Source organism: Astyanax mexicanus, chromosome 7 (assembly GCF_023375975.1).
Source record: "Astyanax mexicanus isolate ESR-SI-001 chromosome 7, AstMex3_surface, whole genome shotgun sequence".
In the NCBI taxonomy this organism is placed as follows: Eukaryota; Metazoa; Chordata; class Actinopteri; order Characiformes; family Acestrorhamphidae; genus Astyanax; species Astyanax mexicanus.
The window spans coordinates 20,053,926-20,073,075 of record NC_064414.1 but is presented as its reverse complement, the minus strand read 5'-3'; the positions used below and the strand labels follow the sequence as shown (position 1 = coordinate 20,073,075).

General features: G+C 39.9%; 1 protein-coding gene across 1 annotated transcript; it reads left to right on the top strand.

The window, feature by feature from the left end:
* The first annotated feature begins 98 nt into the window (after window positions 1-98).
* Window positions 99-4,391, top strand: LOC103047316 (cytochrome c oxidase subunit 7A-related protein, mitochondrial). The gene is made up of 3 exons (XM_049481505.1): window positions 99-287; window positions 1,289-1,420; window positions 3,601-4,391. The coding sequence occupies exons 1-3, from the start codon at window positions 216-218 to the stop codon at window positions 3,742-3,744; spliced, it is 348 nt and encodes a 115-aa protein (XP_049337462.1). The 5' UTR covers window positions 99-215; the 3' UTR covers window positions 3,745-4,391.
* Window positions 4,392-19,150: the final 14,759 nt, after the last annotated feature.

Below are 19,150 nucleotides of genomic sequence, written 5' to 3'. Positions count from 1 at the left end.
GGAAGTTGCAGGACAGAATTAACGTGATTATAAACCATCCAATCCTCCATTCGTTTGCACATGTTTAAGTTACCTTTTCGCTCAGGCGCGTGGGCTCCGCTCTGACGTCATTGTGCGGCGCCGGACGGGTCCTGGTTCTCGGGGTTACAGGAGAGCGGCGGCAGGGCGGCGGATCGCTGTGGTCTGTGTTGATTAAAGACCCGCAGAGACTCGACATGTACTACAAAGTCAGCGGAGTGACCGGCAGACTCACCGGATCAACCCCGGCCAGCGCCTACTGCCCGCAGGTAACCCGGCCCGCGGATTATCCCTGAGATACAGCGGCGAGTTCAGCCGCAGTGACCTTCACACGATTCTCCTCCCTCAGACTGAGCGCTGCGGAGCAGCTAACCCAGTTGAGCGACGAGATTCATTTAAGAACAACCCGTTTATCAACACCGCGGTTATTTATACTGTCTGTGTCCTGCTGCAGTTACTCCAGATAAAGAAGCATAGCTTAGCTTTAGTTTATCTTGCCTAGTGTTCTAGCTGGCTCTGTTGCTGACCTAGCTAAGCTAAGTAGTGTAGCCAGTTAGCTTAGCTTGGATAGCTAGCCTTCTTCCTTACAGCTGCTTGCGTGCCTGATTATCTGTAAACATAAACACATAAATTCATTCAATGCGCTTTTTATTAGCCTGTGCTCCTCTTACTCCATCTTAACAAGATAGCGTTATTTAACTAGCTAGTGTTCTAGCTAGCCAGCTAACCTAGCTTTAGGTAGCTATCTTAGCTAACATAAGTAATCTGGCTAGCTACTTCCTTACAGATGTTTGTTTGCCTTGTACCTGTGACTGTTAACAAAATTGTATTTCTGCACTACAATCAGTGATTTAAGATCAATAACAATGAACAGGATATACTGATTGTGTTTTAAGGTTGATAGACGAACAGTAACCTTACTGTGTTCTTGAAAGTCAGTAACCTTTATGGTGCACACACACACACACACATACACTGTCTCAATGTAATAGCTATACACGACTTACTACTGAACAACTGAAGCTCATTAAAAGATACGTGCAGGCAGAGGTTCCAGTGTTCCTATAAACCTGCGGTTCTTTTTCACATTTAGTTTAGCTATAGTAGTTACACCGTTCAGGTGGCTGCCATGATGACCTTGTTTTCTCCCGAGTAGTCCTATATCCTTTACATCTTCTGTTTTCTTATGTATTTAATGTTTTGATGGTATAAAATATATATAATATATATTTGTATTAAGTGGCTGTCATTTATTTTGTTTTTTAAACAGGGATTAAAGGCAAATGTGCCCCCTCCAGCCCCTCCAATGATCTTTGCTTCTCCCACCAAGATTGCCTCAGAAGCAGGCACTGTAGAGTATATGGGATCCAACAAGGTCCCTGAACTGCAGAAGATCTTTCAGGTATTCCACTGTCTATTTGACTTTTTTTTTTTTTTTTTAAATGCTTTTTTTTTTAAATGCTTTTTTTTTTTTTTTAAGAAGAGGATTTTGTTGTCATATAGTAGTTCCATAATATGTATATGTAATTAACAGCAGTCATGATCTGTAATCAATGTATTTAGAGCTTTTTGGAGCAGTAAATGTTCTTTATTACTATGTACTAGTTGTGGGCAGTATGACCAAAATGTATATCACAGTATTCTGATGGTTTTACGGTATATAACAGTATTTTTACTTTATCTTGTTTTTATTTATTTATTTATTTTATTTTATTTTTTTGCTTTTTTTTATATAGGTTGGCAACTTACTCTACTGTTAGAAGTACATATATTATAAAACATTAAGGCTTTAAAAAAAAACAATGCTTTGATTACTATTTTTCTCACATGTGCTAAAAAGCACCTTGACGACTGCAGTTCCAGAGCCCTTATCACTTATCATGCTAGATGTCCTTTACAGATGGTTTCTTTTCAGTTTTTATTAGTGGCATAGAGTTCCAGATGCCTGGTTTTCGTGTGAAAAAAGACACATTTTTAGTACGTACCTTTTATGTTTACTAACTTTGAGCATTCATTTTAAATTGGCTGTTAGGAAACTTTTGCTGTAACTGCGACCTGTAATGTTTAAGGCATAAGCTTGTAGAATATAGTAGCAAACATTAGAAACACACAAACATATATTTGCACTTGACATCAGTGGTACTGTTGTAGTGCTACATGTATGTCCTGTGTAAAAGATTATATTGACTAATCGAATCGAATCGAATTGTCCTGTATTGTGTTTTACATCTCTTGTGTGGTACAAGCTTCAAACTCAGTCACAGGTTGACAAGGGTTGATGTAATCATGTACCCTTGTGATTATTTAATTGATGAATTTAGGCAGTGATGGGGAAGTAGCACAATTAATAATAAAAAAAAAAAAAACTAAATACCTGTCCAGAATAGGCGGCACGGTGGCGCAGTGGGTAGCACTTCCGCCTCACAGCAAGACGGCCTGGGTTCGATTCCCGGCTGGGGCGACCCTGGTCTTTCTGTGTGGAGTTTGCACGTTCTCCCCGTGTCTGCGTGGGTTTCCTCCGGGTGCTCCGGTTTCCTCCCACAGTCCAAAGACGGCACGTTCAGGCTAATTGGACGTCGGATACAAAATTGCCCCCTAGGTGTGAGTGTGTGAGTGAATGTGTCTGTGTGTCTGTCTGTGTCTGTCTGCCCTGCGATGGATTGGCGGCCTGTCCAGGGTGTATCCTGCCTTCCGCCCGATGCCGGCTGGGATAGGCTCCAGCACCCCCCCGCGACCCTTAATGGATGAAGCGGTTGATAATGACTTGACTTGACTTGACTTGACCTGTCCAGAATTTAGCCTTTAATTATTTTATATTTCAGTCATTTTTTTTCATTTTGGTGCATCTTTAACAAAAATATTTCTAGGCAAACTTGTGATACAGCTACATGCTAGTGTCTAAAGATGAAATGTACTTTACTTTTTAAAATCAACCTCATTTTAAAGCACTGACAAACACTGTATCTGTGAATTCTGTATGAATTTTCTGTACTGTAGTATTAGCTATGTTTGTTGTTTTGTAGCTTTGCTATGTTCTTATACTTACTGTACTGAGCTAATGTACTCTTGATAGGATTATCTGGTTATTGGTGTTAAGAGTCTTATAAGACATTCATTTTGCACATTGTATAAATATCCTTTGCTTTGAGTCAGGTACCATAAAATAATTTAGTACTTCGATTAGGTATTTCCACACTGGCTTGAATATGGGTCTGCTGCCGTGAGTAAAGTTTGGTATGTTGTCATGTGGTTAAATGTGAACTTGTGAAATATAGCGTCAACTTGCGAAATGGATATCGTTTGAACTGATTTAATTACATATTTGTGCAGGGAGTGATACATAGTAGTTGTATTTCATTTCATCTCTAGTGCCTAATTTTGATTACCTAAATAATCAACTAAATATTTATGTATATACCTAGGAGACACTTGTTTGAGAATTGGTGCACAGTAGCGATACACTGAAATTTAAAGTTTCAAAAACCTCCATTAGAGGAACACTGAAAAAGTCACGAATGTAGAAATCAATCTGCATAAAACAGTATGCTGATTTATTAAAATCTTTGTATTTTTCTTTCACAGAAAGCTGATGGCGTGCCCATTCACCTGAAGCGTGGAGTCATGGACCGACTGCTGTACAGGACGACGATGGGTTTGACAATTGGCGGAACCCTCTACTGTCTAATGGCCCTGTACATTGCTGCCCAGCCCAGAAAACCTCAGTGACCTCAGTCATCTTCCCCATCTGGATTTAATGGAGTGTACAGGTGGGAGCAGCAAAGTGGACAATTAAGACTGTACTCCCAAAGACAGATGAATAATTGCTTTATTCCTGCCATGCTCTTTCACTTCCCCCATAACACATATTTATAACCAGAGGTCTGGTGTTGTCACCTCAAGAAGTCTTGCAAGTACATCTTTTTAAAACATGTGAAATACCTGTCAGGTCTCTCTGTCTGACTAACTTTGGTGGTTTGGACAAGGTTTAATGTTCTATTGCCTTTACAACCAAACCTCCAGCTGGTGAAACAGAGGCTTGTGGGCACACAGACTTGTTTTAACACTTTTTGATGAAAAGGACATTAAAATTAATGCGAACTTCACACACAGCTGGCACATTTAGTGAGTTTTCATACTTGGCAAGGCTTGTTCTCTTGTTCCATCAGCTGGAGACTTCACAGCTTCTGTGTGGTTATGCTTGCAGTCCAGCTGATGTCCAGAACAAAAAATATCCAGTTATTTGGTACACTAACAGTGTTTGAAATTTACATGGCCAAGAATCTGTAACTACACGTCTACATGTTTGACTGTAAATGATGTTCTTGTGATTATTCTTGAGAATAAATATATTTTGTTTCTAAAAAGCAAGTAAACGTGTCTTGTGTTGTGAATATTCAACACAATAGTTAGGTTGTCCTTGGTACTAAAATGGTTCTTTGAGCAATGCAATAGAAAACACTTTGGATGTGTGTGATGAGTGCTGGTTGAAAAAGGTTTCTTCTTATTAATATAAAAACCTCAAACTACTTGCCTTATGAATGTAGGAAGAGATTTGAAAGTGCATCTTCTTAAATCTCAGTTGCATTAATAAAATGACCGTATCCATTTTTTAAAATTAAAATATATTTATTTATTTATTGGTTTATTTGTTTACATGGCAAGGTAGAAGTGCTGTGTTTGGGTCCTGAGGATGGAGATTCGTGGTCATTCCTCATCCACATAAGTTTACAGCAGGTCTGACAATAATGTGCATGTTTTTCTGTGTAAATTACGCAAAAACATTAAAAAAAAAAAGTCAATAATAAAAATGCATAAAATATACCACACTGATATAAAACTTTCACAACAAATATTTTAAAGGTCTGCGGAAGCTTCAGTTGATGGAAATGTTCTCCAATTCAAACATTTAAACACTTAAACATCTATAATGCACATCTAAACCTTTTCTGTTATTTTTTTGCTATGGCATTAAATCTATAAACTACGGACATTTGTCCCAAATTCCAAACAAAAATATTGTAATTTAGAGCATTTATTAGCAGAAAATAAGAAATGGCTGAAATAACAAAAAAGATGCAGAGCTTCTTCAGAAATCAATATTTGGTGGAATAACCCTGGATTTTAATCACAGTTTTCATTAATCTTGGCATGTTCTTCCCCTGCCAGTCTTGCACACTCCTGGTGCAAATATTTAAGCAGTTCAGCTTGGTTTGATGGCTTGTGATCATCCATCTTCCTCTTGATTATATTCCAGAGGTTTTCAATTAGGTAAAAATCAAAGAAACTCATAATTTCTAAGTGTTTTCTGAGCTGTATTGTTATTCCTCTTTTAGAATTCTGGAACCAGTATTAAATACTATGTTTCTAGGTAAACACTTTAGGTAGAATGCTATCCTAAATTTACTCAAAAAGCGAATTTGTTCAGAAAACATTTATGAGGTGCAAGGAGGATACATCCTGCTAGTACAGTAAGTATGGCCTTAGACCAAGGCAAGGTTGATATGATTCTTCAGGTATGAGGTTATATAAATGATAGGTCTGTGAATTGAGCTTGGAGAGGGTGGGTCTGGGATGCCAGATCTCCCCGTTGAGTGTTCTGCAGGTGAAGAGCTTGCAAGGTTGATGATGATTAAAACGGAGGTAGAGGGAATTATATAGGCCCTGTGTGTAACCCCACTGATTATGGGGCTGAGTCTATTCTGTATAATTGCAGGATTTATCTATCATTTATCTAATTTCACTTGTGAAGTAGTATGAAAATCCTGTGTTTAATACAATACTGATCTCTGTTAGGTCAAAGATCTGAGTCTGCAAATCAATGGCAATAATACAAGCCTGATATTAGTTTTTTTTTTTTTTTTTTAATGATAATTTTTATCCTGATTACATCTCTCTTTTATCCGTATCTTCCTTAAGGGAAAAGGCTGTCTGGTTAGAAAGATATTGTGGTAAACACAAAAGTTTATGAAAATAAAGTCTATGTGATGTCATCCAGGGCTCTGTAAAGGTGCTTTCACGTCTGCTTTATTTAGTCCATACTTTCAGATTTTCAGTTTGTTCTGAACTAAAGTAGCATGTGTAAAAAGGGTCGTGAATCACAGACCGAGTTTTGTCCAACCGAAAGAGGTTTGTCCAGATCTACTGAACCATGATGCAATTTTCCTGCAGTGTAAAACACTTTTGTAGATGATTCTAACTTTTTTGGCAGCCTAAAAAAAAAAAAAGACAAAATAGTTGGTGTTGTGCAGGCACGTCATGCAGCAGTATGTACACAAACATACTGTACCATTACAGTAACCCTTACTTATAACCAGAAATAAAAGGAATCTTTTTTTTTCTATAATTTTATTTAAATTATTAAAGTTAAATTGTTAAAGTTATAACTAGCTTTAGTTATGACTAGCTAACCTAGCTTTAAGTTAACTAGCTAACCTAGCTTTAATTTATAAATTATAACTATCTAATCTAGCTTTAATTTATGTTGTGACTAGCTAATCCAGCTTTAAGTTAACTAGCTAACCTAGCTTTATTTTTTAATTTATAACTAGCTAACCTAGATTTAATTTATAATTTATAACCAGCTAACCTAACGCTAGTTACGTATGTAACTGTGGTTATGTGAATAGTGGATGACCGCCAGGGCGGTGCTTAAATGTGAATGTATCACTGCCGTGCCCACGGCGAACCGAGAGTAGTATACCAACGAAGTCACTCAAGTGACACAGCGTGTGTTGCATGAAGGGGTATAATACCCCCTGGCACTCGCTGCTCCTCCTCAAGTCCTGGTTCTTCTCGCAACCCGAGTGACCAAGAACCCTGGCGGTCATCCACTATTCACATAACCACAGTTACATACGTAACTAGCGCTGTGTTTCATAGTTCTTGACCGCCAGGGCGGTGCTTAAATGTGGATGAAGCATACCAGCGATGTCACGAGGAGACTCCGGACAGAACCGCCGTAGATAAGCCCTCGGCGGCTGCCACATTCATACTGTAGAAACGAGAAAATGTGCATGGTGACGACCATGTGGCCGCTGCACAAATCTCCAATAGAGACACTCCTTGAAGCGCAGCCCAAGATGTGGCGATACCTCGAACAGAATGTCCTGTAGTCGGGGCAGACAGGGGACGATCCGCAGCCCTGTAGGCCCCTTGAATAACCTCCACCAGCCAGTGGGATAAACGCTGCTTCGAAAGTGGTTTTCCCAACTTTGCAGCAGAGAAACAAACAAACAGCTGATCCGTCTGACGAACAGCCGTCGTAGCCGACACATAAGCCCGTAGAGCCCTCACAGGGCACAATTTCAGTCTCCTGGTATCAGAACCCTGAGCGTTGAAGCAGTCCTGCCTTCCTCCAGTAATGTTTGAAGAAAGGATAAAACTGTCTGTAGCGTGCAGAGATGTGGGTCCACACCCTTGTTAGCGCACCAAGCAGCAAACACCTTCCATCTGCCCTTATATAGAGCGCGCGTAGAACGAGCTCTAGCATTATCAATTGTGTTTTTGACTTGGGCCGTACACGAGTCTAGCTCAATTGTGGGCCTAAGGGCCACAGCTGGAGTTGCTCCGGCCGTGGGTGCCACACTTGTCCGTTCAGTTGTAAAAGCAGTTCCGCTCGACGCGGGAATTCCCATGGAATCCCGCGGAGTAAGGACAGCAGAGTCGGAAACCATGGTTGATACGGCCACCTCGGGGCCACCAAGAGTACCCGATGCTGTTCCAGACGCACTCTGTCCAGGACAGCCGGGATCAGTGGTAAAGGGGGAAAAGCATAGAGCAGGGTTCTTGGCCAGCTGTGAGCCAGGGCATCCTGGCCCAACGGGCTGTGCAGCGCTGTCTCCGAAAACCAGAGAGGGCAGTGTGTTGTGTCCAGTGAGGCAAACAGGTCCACCTGGGCTTCTCCGAACCGTTCCCACACCAGCTGCACTACACCTGTGTGCAGTATCCATTGCCCTGGGTGGAGGGAATGGCGAGATAGTGCATCCGCCGTGACATTGGTGGTGCCCGTCACATGAGATGCTCTTAGAGACAACACTCTGGGGTGAACCCACGTCCAGAGCTCCTGTGCAAGTGCCAGTAGCCTGCGGGACCTCGTTCCGCCGAAGTGATTCACATGATAAACTGCTGAGATATTGTCTGATCTCACTAAGACATGTCTGCCGCGGAGCACCGGGAGAAAATGTCTCAGAGCGAGCGCTATCGCTCGTAACTCCAGGATGTTGATGTGGTCCCATGCTTGCCGCCTGGACCAAGTTCCTTGTACAGCTCTGTGGTTCCAAACGGCCCCCCAACCGGTGGCTGAAGCGTCTGTAGTGATCACCTCTCTGCGAGAAGGAATCTGACCCATCGTCACCCCAGACAGCAGGAAGGGTGTAGATTTCCAGACATCGAGGGCAGTCAAACATTCGCTGGAAATGCGAACGAGTGTGCGCCTGTGCCATACAGCGTCCAGCCTTAAGCTGATGAGCCACATCTGGAACGGTCGGATGTGGAGCTTTCCCAACGCGACAACCTGTGCAGCAGCTGTGAGAAGTCCCTGCAGTCTCAGAAGCCTCAAGTATTGCACCTTGGCGCCTCGTCTGAGGCTGTGAATAGCCGATAATATATCTGCGGCGCGGGCTGGAGGTAGGGTGGCCAGCATGCGACGCGATCCAAGACCATGCCTAAGAAGGTATTTAGAAATTATAACTAGCTAACCTAGCTTTAATTTATTTGCTATGACTAGCTAACCTAGTTTAATTTAGAAGTTATAACTAGCGCCATCTACCCACCCAGAGAGAGCAAGGCCAATTGTGCTCTCGCAGGGCTCCAGTGGCCAATTGCAAGTTACATGAACAAAATTCGCACCAACGATCTCCTGATCATAGTGAATCTGAGTATAATCTTTTACATTCATTCTGCTACTCCGGCCATGGGTGCGTGTACACAAAAGGGAGTCGGAGAAACTGATGATTACAGGATGTAGTAAAGTTCTTTAGTCCACTTACTGAACTGCAGTGTGAAACCAAACTAACTGGATGAAAAGTACACATCTAACAAAGACATGAACCTTGGCACAGACTCTGGTCTGGACTTTCAGGTGAAAAAAAAAACCTAAAGCTTTCTTGAGGATAGCACATGCCTACAGCTAATTAGAATCAGTTAACAAGATCTGATTCACCTGAGTACTGACTGATTTCACACATCTCTTTTACTTATTCTGTATTTAAGCCCTGCCTGTTTCAGCCTCTGTTTGCAAAGTTTTGCCAACCGTTTTATCTGCCTACTGAGCATTTTCTTTGTTTTTCCTATTTTTCTGGATACATCCCATTGTTTGTCCATTGTTTTGTCAACTACAACTTAACATTTTCCCGTGTTTCTGGGTTTAACCCTGACGATTGTCCTGGCCTGAACATTTTTATATTTCCAAGCTTCTGATGAGTCAAAGCAAATATGGTAAGTCAGTTGGCATTAGCAGAAACAGAAGATTTAAACCTACCCCGTCCTCAGATCACTGAAATTTAAACCCTTCTACTGCTGTAAAACATCACTGTGGTTATCTCCATTTAATCATACTTTTGCAGATGTGGCTCTTTGGTGTCGTGTGTAAGCCAACTGAAAACAATCTTGTAATCAGATACAGTTTCATCACACGGGATGTAGCTCGAATGGGAGTGTGCGTGTTGGCGGTAATTATGAACACATAAAAGCATTTTGGCCCCATTGTTTGATGTGATTAGATTAGCCTGACTGAATACTGGATTATCAGTCACATTTGGATGCGCATGTGTGTCAGGGGAGCAGATAATTAGCACAGAATTGATGTTTGACATTTGAGAGGGATATGGCCTTGCCTCAGAGCAGGATGTGAACAGTATTATGTTTCTTTGTTTGGGCTGGCTAATGTGCTTCCAAGAAGAAGAAGTTTGTATGAATTGCATTAAAGAAAAATATGTACGGGTACTAAATCCCAGCAAGCATGTAATATGGCTACTGCAGTCTAATTTCCAAACATTGAAAAGAGTTGTCTGCCCCGCCCAGATGCGATGGTAAATTATACTATATATACTATATAAGTTAACTAGATAATATTTACCATTTGTAATGTTTGTATTATTTGCACCTTATAAACCACCTCATGTGGAATATAAATGACTACTCTTAAGCTAACGTTAGCTTGATGCACTACTGGCTGCATTAGCCAAAGCTATTTCTGTTATTCTGAAAAAAAAAACCCTACTGATCTGAAAATACATATTTTAAACTTCTTCTAAAGCTTAGTGCTTTCCTGTTCAGATAAAAATAAACCAGCTCATCATCATCATCCTTCTTGTAGTCCTTCTGGGCTCTGAGCTGTCTCTATCTATCAAACGTATTGCCAATGTGTCCTCGCATTTTACAACATCTCTGATCATGGAGTTTTCAAAAGAATGCAGAGGCTTTTCATTTTGGGTAGCATTAAGGTAACGCTGTTTCTGCTAAACCAGATCACATATTCTCTATGGTTGCTGCAACATGCTGCATTTGCCAGTTACTGTGTATCATACCTGGCAGCCTGGGTGAGGAAATAGGACTGGAGAATGGGCAGTTGGTGGGATCAGTGGGTAAACGCAATCAGATTTTTGCTCTGTAACAGACAATTCAAAGAAGAACATACTGACTGAGGCCCTGCTGTCAAGGGATGCTAGTTCTTAGATTTAGCATTTTTTTTTTGCAATATCTAATTATGCATCCCAATAATCTTAGACATTCAGAAAATATAATACGTAGATGTCTTTTTTGTGAATGAGGCTAGAAGACTAGAAAGTGTGTGTGTGTCTGTGTAAAAATAAAACTGTTCTCATTCTTTGCAGGAGGACCTGAAATAGGATGTGAAGCCTCTTTCTCAGTGCCCTTGTGGGAGGTTTCAATTCAAATTCAAATGAAAAATCTGACAGCGGCCTGAGCTGCAGAAAATAGGACAATGCCTATCATTGCAGCCATCATATTTGTTTCTCAGCTACAGGGGTTCTTAAACAGGGCCCAGGTACTTTAGATCTTTGTATCTATTTTACCCAAGCACAACTGACTCTGTAAATGAAAGCTGAAGATCTGGTGAGCAGAGCTAAATTCAGGGGTACAGGAGATGAAAGTATGGTAAAAAAAAAAAAATTAAGGCCAAACCACATCATCCAAAAGCTATTTTTTGCTAAAATTGTCTACCCTGTCAATATCAAATGCATGCAAGTGTAAATATAAAGTGATTCAGCTGGCATATTATAATTTATGTATAGACAAATGTCTTATAACTATGATGAATAGGTACAGTCTTAAGATCATGACACACAAACACAGAATGCTACAGCATATGTAGTTGAAATTAGAGCTGGACAATATGCATATGGAGGATATTAGTACTTAAAGAACACAGACACAAATGTACATTTCATTACATTAGAATAATTGGATTATGTGCAGCAAAATCTAAATAAACCAAACCAGCACTGATTGTGGAAACTTCACACTAGACCTCAAGCAGCTTGAACTTTGTCTCTCCACTCTTCCTCCAGACTCTGCTCCCTTTATTTCCAAATGAAATGTAAAATTTACTGATGATCAGTGATGGTTTGGAGAGACATGTCATCTGCTGGTGTTGATCCACTGTGTTATATCAAGCCCAAAGTCAGTGCAGTGTTTTATCAGAAAATCTTACAGCACTTCATGCCTCCCTCTGCTGCAAACTTTTATGGAGATGTGGATTTCATTTTCCAGCAGGACTTTGCACACTGCCCACAGTCAAAAGTACCAATTGGTCTTATATAATAATCAAATTTCCTGAGACACAGCTTTTTGAGTTTTCATTAGCTGTAAGCCATAATCATCAACAATAAAAAAAAAACTCTTAAAATAGATCACTCTGTATGTAAAACATCTATATAATACAAAAGTTTCACATTTTGAACTGAATAACTGAAATGAAGTAACTTTTCAATGATATTCAATTTTTTGAGATGCACCTATTTACAATATACAGTATACAACTAAAGTGAGAACACCCATCATATTTCTGCAAATATTTCACAATTTTTTAATGGAACAGCAGTATAGAAATGAAACTTGGAGATAATGTTTTGGGCCCTTTTTTTTAATGAACTTCATGAACTAAAAAGATATATAGTAAATTTGTTTTAGTTCATAAACCATTGAAAATATGTAACTAATATGACAGCCTAAGAAAATAACAATTTTACTTTACTTAAATAACTCAACTAAATTTAGAATTAAAAATAATTAAGCAACATTTACTAAATATTTTCCAAAAATGTTATGGGTAAGTAAATTTTACTTGCTTTTATTTTAAACAGTATGGTGCAAATTGTAACAATGTTTTTTTTTTTTTTTAAATAAAATCTACAGGTCAGTTTTCTGGACAGGGATTAGGCCAAGTCACAAAATATGTTTTCCATTTAATGGAAGTAGGATCCTCAATCTTTTCAGACCTGGATTATTTTGCAGTGATGGAAAGAATGCTGTTTTCTGTGTTTCTAATGTAGACAAAATAAGATACTAATATTCTATTATACAATTATAAAATGTATATAAAAAATATTGATTGCATTGGAAGGCTGTGTTTCACAAATCATTCCCAAATAATATTTAAAAAAAATACAAATCACATAAAATTAGTAATAAAAAATTTATAAAGATGAGCTCTTACTTTGCTTCACAGGCTCTAATGCTGTCATGCCGGGGACTTTTTCTGTGCAGTGGGTGGGGCTAAAGGAAAATACATGATGTCCAATTTATTGGACACAGGGTTGGAAGGGGTTAATTCCTATGTAACATGGGTTCCCATATATATAGTAAATATTCAGTGCAGTCCCACCCCACATTAAGCCCACTGTGGCCTTCCTTCTTAAAATCCTTACACAGTTCATCCACTGATGAGTCAAATCTGGTGTTCTAGGGCTGAGAAAACGTTGAAGTGTGCAGCGAATGAGGCTTCCAGGAATAGGAAGGAGAACCAATGAATTATGTACTATAAACATATAAAGCTTTTCCATAGGCTTGCAAACTCAGAAATTGAATAGCAGCAGCTGAGTGATTTGGCAGGAGGTAATTCATAGAATTAATCTCTGAGTCAGAGTGCACTGAAAGGTGCTGTTCAACATAGCTGTCACGGTGAGTGATTGAAGCCTGCTGGGTAATCGCACAGCTTACCCCCGCTCTCATCAGCCCATCACCCACGATACGTACTGCTGCTGCTGCTGGTGGGAGGGAGCATCTCAGTTCACCCAGCCCTAGTTCAGCTCCAGACAGCTGGTATCTGTGGTGGTTGCTAGGGTGTTGCTAAGTGGTTGATAAGGTGTTGCTAAGGCATTGCTATGGTGTCTGTGGTGGTTACTATGGTGTTGCTAAGTGGTTGCTAGGCGGTTGCTAAGGTGTTGCTAGGTGGTTGCTAAGGTGTTGCTAAGGTATCCATCGTGGTTGCTAAGGTGTTGCTAGGTGGTTGCTAAGGTGTTGCTAGGAGGTTGCCACGGTATTGCTATGGTACGTGGGGTGGTTGCTAAGGTGTTGCTAGGTGGTTGCTAAGGTGTTGCTATGGTATCCGGGGTGGTTGCTATGGTGGTTGCTATGGTGGTTGCTAAGGTGTTGCTATGGTATCTGGGGAGGTTGCTATGGTGTTGCTAGTTGGTTGCTAAGGTGTTGCTATGGTACCCTGGGTGGTTGCTAAGGTGTTGCTAAGTGGTTGCTAAGGTGTTGCTAGGTGGTTGCTAAGGTTTTGCTAGGTGGTTGCTAAGGTTTTGCTATGGTATGTGGGGTGGTTGCTAAGGTGTTGCTTGGTGGTTGCTAAGGTGTTGCTAGGTGGTTGCTAAGGTATTGCTATGGTATGTTGGGTGGTGCTAAGGTGTTGCTAAGTGGTTTCTAAGGTGTTGCTATGGTATCTGGGGTGTTTGCTAAGGTGTTGATAAGTGGTTGCTAGGTGGTTGCTAACTAAGGTGTTGCTATGGTCTCCAGGGTGGTCGTTGCTATAGTGTTGCTAGGTGGTTGCTAAGGTGCTGCTAGGTGGTTGCTAAGGTGTTGTTGTGGTATCCGTCGTGGTTGCTATGCTGTTGCTAAGTGTTTGCTAGGTCGTTGCTAAGCAGTTGCTAGGTGGTTGCCAAGGTGTTGCTATGGTATCTGTGGTGGTTGTTATCGTGTTGCTAGGTGGGTACTAGGTAATTTATATGCGTACATGAGACTAAAAAGTTGTTTGCACGTTGCTACACAAATGCAAAATGTGTCACAATGTTTATTGGCACTCTGTTTTTAACAATACATCAACAGCTTTCTGATCCATCAATGTTTTCCTCTTTCTCATTTTAAAAATAAATGATGTGTTAGATATAAAAATGTTCAATGATTTACTAAAGATTATAAGAATTTCAGTAGCTAACATTCGACAGATATAAATAAAAAGTGCAACATCTAATGAATACAGTAAGTGGATAAGTTAATGTCTTATAAACATTCTTCACTACGTTGAGTAGAATTCACTTGTTCTTCTACAATTTTGTGATCCTGCTGTAACTGAAAAGTATTTCAGTCACTTGCCAAACCGAGTTTGTTTGTTAGCTAAATGCAGCTAATACAGATTTTTGCAAACAGATTGTTGTGTGGCGTGATTCATCGTATGGTGTGACATTCAGAGTTTAAAAAAAAAATAAGGATGAGAATTTTGGTTATTAGCTCCATAAATGGTAAAAGCTCCATATATTTGGTTATAAACTCTTCAATGTGACATATGAGGATTAGTGCCAGCAAATGTTGTAGTAATAATAATAATTTTGGTACTTTTATAAAAAGGTATTCCCAAAATTATTTGAAGTATATTGAAAGAATTTGATTGAAAGTTTTCCTATGTGTGTAGATAATGAAAATCAATGCAAAAGATAACATATTTGCACGTATGCAATGACATATTTTTATATAGTAATAATAAAGAATCAGGATAAATTGACTTACATTATCACATTAAACCCATTTTTAATTTAATACACAATAAAGTTCATGTTACACCATATGATAATTTTAGCCTTCTCGCTGTGACATCATCATTTAGAACTCTGACATCACAGTAGAAAAGCACACAGCAGTAGCAACACACAACATTCTAAATTCTATCTCACTCTCTCTCTCTCTCTCTCTTTCTCATATATATATATATATCTGAGAAAGAGAGAGAGAGAGATAGAATTTAGAATGTTGTGTGTTGCTACTGCTGTGTGCTTTTCTACTGTGATGTCAGAGTTCTAAATGATGATGTCACAGCGAGAAGGCTGCATAAGATCTATGATCAGAGTCAGTTGTGCTCATTCTCTGCTTGAGTGCTGTAAAGGTTAGAGGTAACTGTAAGTGCAGAGGTTCCCAAATGTTGTGTGTTTGGCTGTGGTGTATTTCGCTCCCCCAAACAGAGTTAGACTGTGAGAACAGAATGAAAGTTGTGGAGAAGGAGAAGCAGAAGAAGAAATGTATATGGGCAAAGGTAAAGGAGACGTTTAGAAAGTGGAAGCTGCCGTGGAGAAAAGTGGTTCAGAGGGACCTAGATTATCTTCAGAAGACTTCGATGGATGAAGCCGAGATCAGCGAGACTCTCCTCAGTGAGTAAAATGATAGAGATTTAAACAACATCTATCTCTTACTGTACCTTGAAGAGATACTGTCTATGCAAATGAGGTTTGATGTGATTGGCTGGCCTGTATTGTGCCGGCTAAACTTTGCATATAACTTTAGTGTAAATGGGAGGAACTTAACAGCTGTAGATTGGGTGGGCGGAGCAAAACTGTGTATTAATTAATAGGTGTGTTAACCGCCAAAGGTAAAAATGGGTGGTGCTAAAATGCTGTAGCTTGAGTGGGAGGGGCTAAGCTCACTTGTTAATAAACACATTTTTTTTTAGAATGGATGGGTGGGCAGAGTTAAGCTAAAGAATGATAAAGAATGGGTGGAGTTAAACAGCTGTAAGCTCGGTGGGAGGAGCTTAATTGTTGTGGACTGAAAGTGTTGGGGTTAAATTGCTGTAGGGTGGAACAAAACTATTGTAAACTAGAAGGGTGTGGTTATAGTTGTGTAGGCCAAATGGGTGGAGCTAAAATTACTTGATTGGTTGTATTTTTTTAAATTGTGTTATGATAAAAGAATGAATAAATGATGATGTAAATATTACACAGTTGGAAAACTGACCTTTAAAGGCATGGAGATGATTACAACAGACATGGACTATGATGAGACAGAGGTTGAAGCCATTCTCATGGACATCCAGCTGGACGAGACTGATGAAGCAGCTGTGCAGACACCTCTAGGTGAGTAAAAGAAACCAACAGCTGGAGAAACTGATGATATTTACTTGATGTAAATTAATATGAGCTCTAATCTATTTTTGTAATTATTTTTGTAATCCAGTGAGCGGAGCTGACATGCCTGGTCAGGGAGCTCCTGGAGACGCTGCTGGAGTTGTTTCAGCTGATGTCCAGTGACTGCTGAACACACACACACACACACACACACACACACATTGAGAAATACATACACTAATAAACACACACATGCACACTGAGGAATACACACACTGAAAAATACACAAACTGATATACACACCAAGAAAGAAATAAACACACTAAGAAATACACACACTCCTAGAGAGGCAGACTGAGGGGCAGAGGATGCATGAGGGTTTTAGTGCCCTTACTGCCCCAAAAGTGCCCCCCCCCAACTATTCCGCCAGCACCACCACATCAACCCCGCCCACCCTTCTCAACTTAAATATTCTGCCAGGGGACGTCGAGTGGTCCAGCGGTCTAAAGCACTACCATTATGAGCAGGAGGTCACAGGTTCAAACCCTGCCGGCTGCCGGCACTCAGAGGGAGCAAAATTGGCCCTGCTCCCTATGGGTGGGTAGATGGCGCTCTCTCCCCACATCACTCCTAGGGTGATGTCTGCAGCACAGGGCGTCTGTGAGCTGTCCAGCAATGTCAGGGTGTCTCAGCATTCCTATTGGTTAATCGATTTCAGATACCATATATCGATTGTACATGTTTTGCCCATTTTGCGGTTACTTTGGTAACGTGGGAGATTATATAATAAAGATCATTTAGATCGTAATACAGACTATAATCCATTTCTTTGAGAAGAGCAGCTGCTTCTCTGAGCAGATCCAATACTGAAATTCACCCTGACATTTCAGCTCCTCTCTCTCTGGGCTTGATTGCAAAGCCTGTACGTGAAAAACACGCCCCCTTCATTATCATATAAGGACGAGGAAAAACCGAAATAAATAAATTGGGAAATAAATTAATGCAGGTTCTTTAAAGCTGACGTTAAACAGACCACATGTATTAAATTTATCAATATCGGTTTTCCAGTAATAAAATTATCCAAACTCATTGAATCAAATAAAACATAGTGAAATGTGTTTTCTGTATTTACCATATTTTTACTTTGAGGGAAATAAACTCTTTCGCTGATTTTGAGCTTTTATACATTTTTATACTTTTATAAGGCTTAAAGAGGAGAATACATGACTGCCCTTCCACTGCAAAGCCAAATGATTGAGAGCATGTAGAATAAGGGCTTAAACACAGAGGGATCTGCCTATTGACTAGCTGGGCTGTGCCAACATCGTGGTAACACTGTGGGTTAAGACCCAGAGCCAGCATGCTAATGCTGCTTTAGTGATGTGGGACAAGCCTGGTGAGATGTTACAGATCTCCGTTTTGCATTACAGAGTTAGTATGCTCTGTATGCAGAACTGACCAATCGCTATACTCTGGTACACATCTAACAGCAGCCACCGACGGTGGAGACAACATACCCTTCCAGATACTGATTAAGCAATCCAGCAAATGTAGGGCCAACTTGGAACCTGTGAACAAAACGTTCTTGCTCCTAGTTCCCATACAAGCCCCACGTGGACATGTTGTCTTGGTACAGGAAATGTCAAGTCATATCCTATTATAAAGGCACTTACAAGGCAGTACATCACATCCTATTCTCTCTACTGAAGTGGCATCCATTAGGAAACCACTCATTCTTAATCATGTAGGTACACCCTTTACAGCACTACATCACATTTAATCAAATGGAAGAGCACCTCTCTATTAGAGGAGCATACAGTACAACCTGGTGCCTCCTTATGTACAACTGTAGGAGAATTCTAAACAGCATCGCATCACCCTTTTTTTCTACTGCCCTCCAACCCCCCCTGAGACGGTCAGTGGCATCAGTGCAAACAGTTCTGCTTGACCTTAGTAATCATTTGCACCTAAGCATCTGGTAAGATTGACCAGTGTACATTATTTCTTAAATCCAGGACATGAATTACAAGGGGTTTTGGTGGGTTTAGACCCCCCTAATTAAGACTTGAACAATATTTTTTATGGGGGTGAATCAAAATATTTCTATATCCTTTTCACCTATAATGTTTTATATTACAATAGATTTACAGCATGCTTAGTTGAGTAGCTCTTGCCATAATATGGATTAGAACATTACTCAAATAGGACACAACACAACTAATGGTTTTTAAACACCTTAAGAAGGCAAGAAATTCAAGTAATTAATTTTTGATGAGGCACAGCTGTTACCTGAAAGCCATTCCAGGTGACTCTACCTCATAAAGCTTGCTGAGAAAATCCAGCCAAGATGTGTAAAGCTGTCGTCTAAGCAAGAGGTGTCTACTTTTTTGGAGAATCTAAAATATAAAACACATTCCATGTTTTTTTTTCATAGTCTGGATGACTTATACAAAACAGAAAATGTTAAAAATGATGAAAGTAGAGCTGTCACACTGCAGGACTAACAAAAATTGACATTTTAAGTGTTTGACAGAACGTGCAGTTAAATATTCACATCACTTCTAGGTATCAGAGGGATCTTAATACATATTTTTACTTGATCCACCCAGTTCAGAATAATATTTATAGTTCCATTAAGAGTGAGCAAATTAATCCCTCTTTTTTTACAGGGGTGAATCAAAATATTTCTATATCCTTTTCACCTATAATGTTACATATTACAATAGATTTACAGCATGCACCATTTGCCTTGGACTTCTATGTCCTCTATTGCGAATGCACATCATTATTTGTAAGTCGCTTTGGATAAAATCGTCCGCTAAATACAATGCAATGTAAT